The sequence below is a fragment of the Anneissia japonica genome, unplaced genomic scaffold, assembly GCF_011630105.1.
Source record: "Anneissia japonica isolate Jap-2015-1 unplaced genomic scaffold, ASM1163010v1 scaffold288122_len53996_cov162, whole genome shotgun sequence".
Taxonomy (NCBI): Eukaryota; Metazoa; Echinodermata; class Crinoidea; order Comatulida; family Comatulidae; genus Anneissia; species Anneissia japonica.
In genome coordinates, this window is record NW_022697022.1 from 8,711 (window position 1) to 10,415 (window position 1,705).

At 43.9% G+C, this 1,705-nt stretch overlaps 1 protein-coding gene across 1 annotated transcript; it reads left to right on the forward strand.

Moving 5' to 3' along the window:
* Positions 1-1,193: 1,193 nt before the first annotated feature.
* On the forward strand, positions 1,194-1,669 carry LOC117102197. Its single transcript, XM_033242415.1, has 2 exons — positions 1,194-1,504; positions 1,627-1,669. The coding sequence occupies exons 1-2, from the start codon at positions 1,194-1,196 to the stop codon at positions 1,667-1,669; spliced, it is 354 nt and encodes a 117-aa protein (XP_033098306.1).
* Positions 1,670-1,705: the final 36 nt, after the last annotated feature.

Genomic DNA, 1,705 nt, shown 5'->3' on the forward strand with positions numbered 1-1,705 from the left:
ATCACACATATGTTCAACAACGCAAGTTTGAAAATTTATGTTTTAGTGATATATTCCAAGTTTGACAAAGTTGCAGTAAAATCGGTAATAGCTCTGGCTATATCGTCTATTCCGTCTTCATTATGGCACGACATCAACAGACCGAGCATAGCGTCCTCTTGGTTTCTAAGTTCGGTTGCCGCCACGACGAATGTCTGTACGTTCACCGTACGAAACACCTGTTCTTTGACGTCGACACTCGACTGCGGATCCTTTTCCCAATTTGTTAACCTGGACAGAACACGTTCGAGCATCATAAAGTGCGCGTTAAGCACGTACTTGATCATCTGCAGTCTAAAGAACTTGCAATCGGACCAGATCAGAGGATTGATTTCGGAAAGAATTACTTTGATTTTGGAAAGGATCGAGCGAAATTTCTCGCATGTCGATCGATCGATCACCGCTTGTTCCTAGTGCGGGTCAGGTTTCGGAGACTTCTGTAGTGACACCTCTTGTCCATGTACCAAATCTGAAAATGTTTTTGCACTTGCGTATAAATCGGCCAGGAAGTTAAACTCATTCCTATTTGCAATATTCAGCGTAGTTGTAACATAGCAGTTTAGATTTCGAACTGCCGTCTTCAGATCCGGACAAACAATCTTTTCGAATTCGTCGACGGTTACGTTAGCAGGACACGTCGAACCGACTCCGGTCGTCAGGTTCGTGAAAATTTTGTCGATTTCCATAAGGCAAGACTCCAATTTCAGATCGAATTCGCAGTGATAACTTCGTAGCATATGCAAGATCTCCAAAAGATGTTCAGGGTAATCGGATGGGACTGCGAGGTAGTAAATCTGGCGTTGGATTATTACGAGTCCGCCAAGATCCCTTACATATCGATACAGTCTTGCGAGTATTTCCTCGTTGCTACTGACAGTCTCCATGTTTGAGCGAGAAGTTACGGTAGGGAGACGATCCAACATTTTTATACCGATTTTCGTTCGATAACGATGACGTCATCTATTCCGAACTTAGGTGACGCCAACGATTGGCAGATGTACGTCTGTAACGATGACGTAATTGGTGTCGAGTGCAGGTGTACGACGACATGGGGGTTCACCGTACGCAAAACGGCATCGGTAGAGTGAACGTCATCGCGTCTCGCTCGACGAGCATAAAAAGGTTCGTGGACCGCGTCCTCAGCATCCAACACGATGGAAAGTCAAGTCGTCGTTACCTGTCCGTTCTTCAAGGAACACAAAGTGAGGGTCTCTCGCTTTCACAACCACTTTCACAAATGCAAGTTGCGGCACACCGGCAAGCCGATCGGAATCTGTAAATACGGTTGTCTGACCTGCGGAGAGTACGAGGAGTTGAGGGAGCACGAGGAGAATTGCCTGTGGAGGCCGGACACCACACCGCCTAAAATGCATGGGAATTTGAAAGTTCCAAGGTACGTGGAAACTCCACATTCGTCCGACGAAGACTGGGACTCGGAACCCGATATACGCGAGCGAATTTTGACGTAAGTTAACCGAAATTTTTAAAAAAATAATTTATATAAGTTTTCAAGATTTTGTTATCGAAATTTTGATTTTTTTTCTTTCATATTTTATTTAATCTTTTTTAATTATTATTTTTTTACAGTCTTGACAACCCGATTTACATTAGGGTACGGAGTGAAGATTGATTTAAAGAAGTCGGACGATATCTTCCGAAGGAGACA

Excerpts from the sequence above, each read along its gene's own strand:
- LOC117102197 (XM_033242415.1), top strand. The coding sequence starts at position 1,194 with ATGGAAAGTCAAGTCGTCGTTACCTGTCCGTTCTTCAAGGAACACAAA. Across the intron at positions 1,505-1,626 it reads ATACGCGAGCGAATTTTGAC|TCTTGACAACCCGATTTACA; the intron begins GTAAGTTAACCG and ends ATTTTTTTACAG.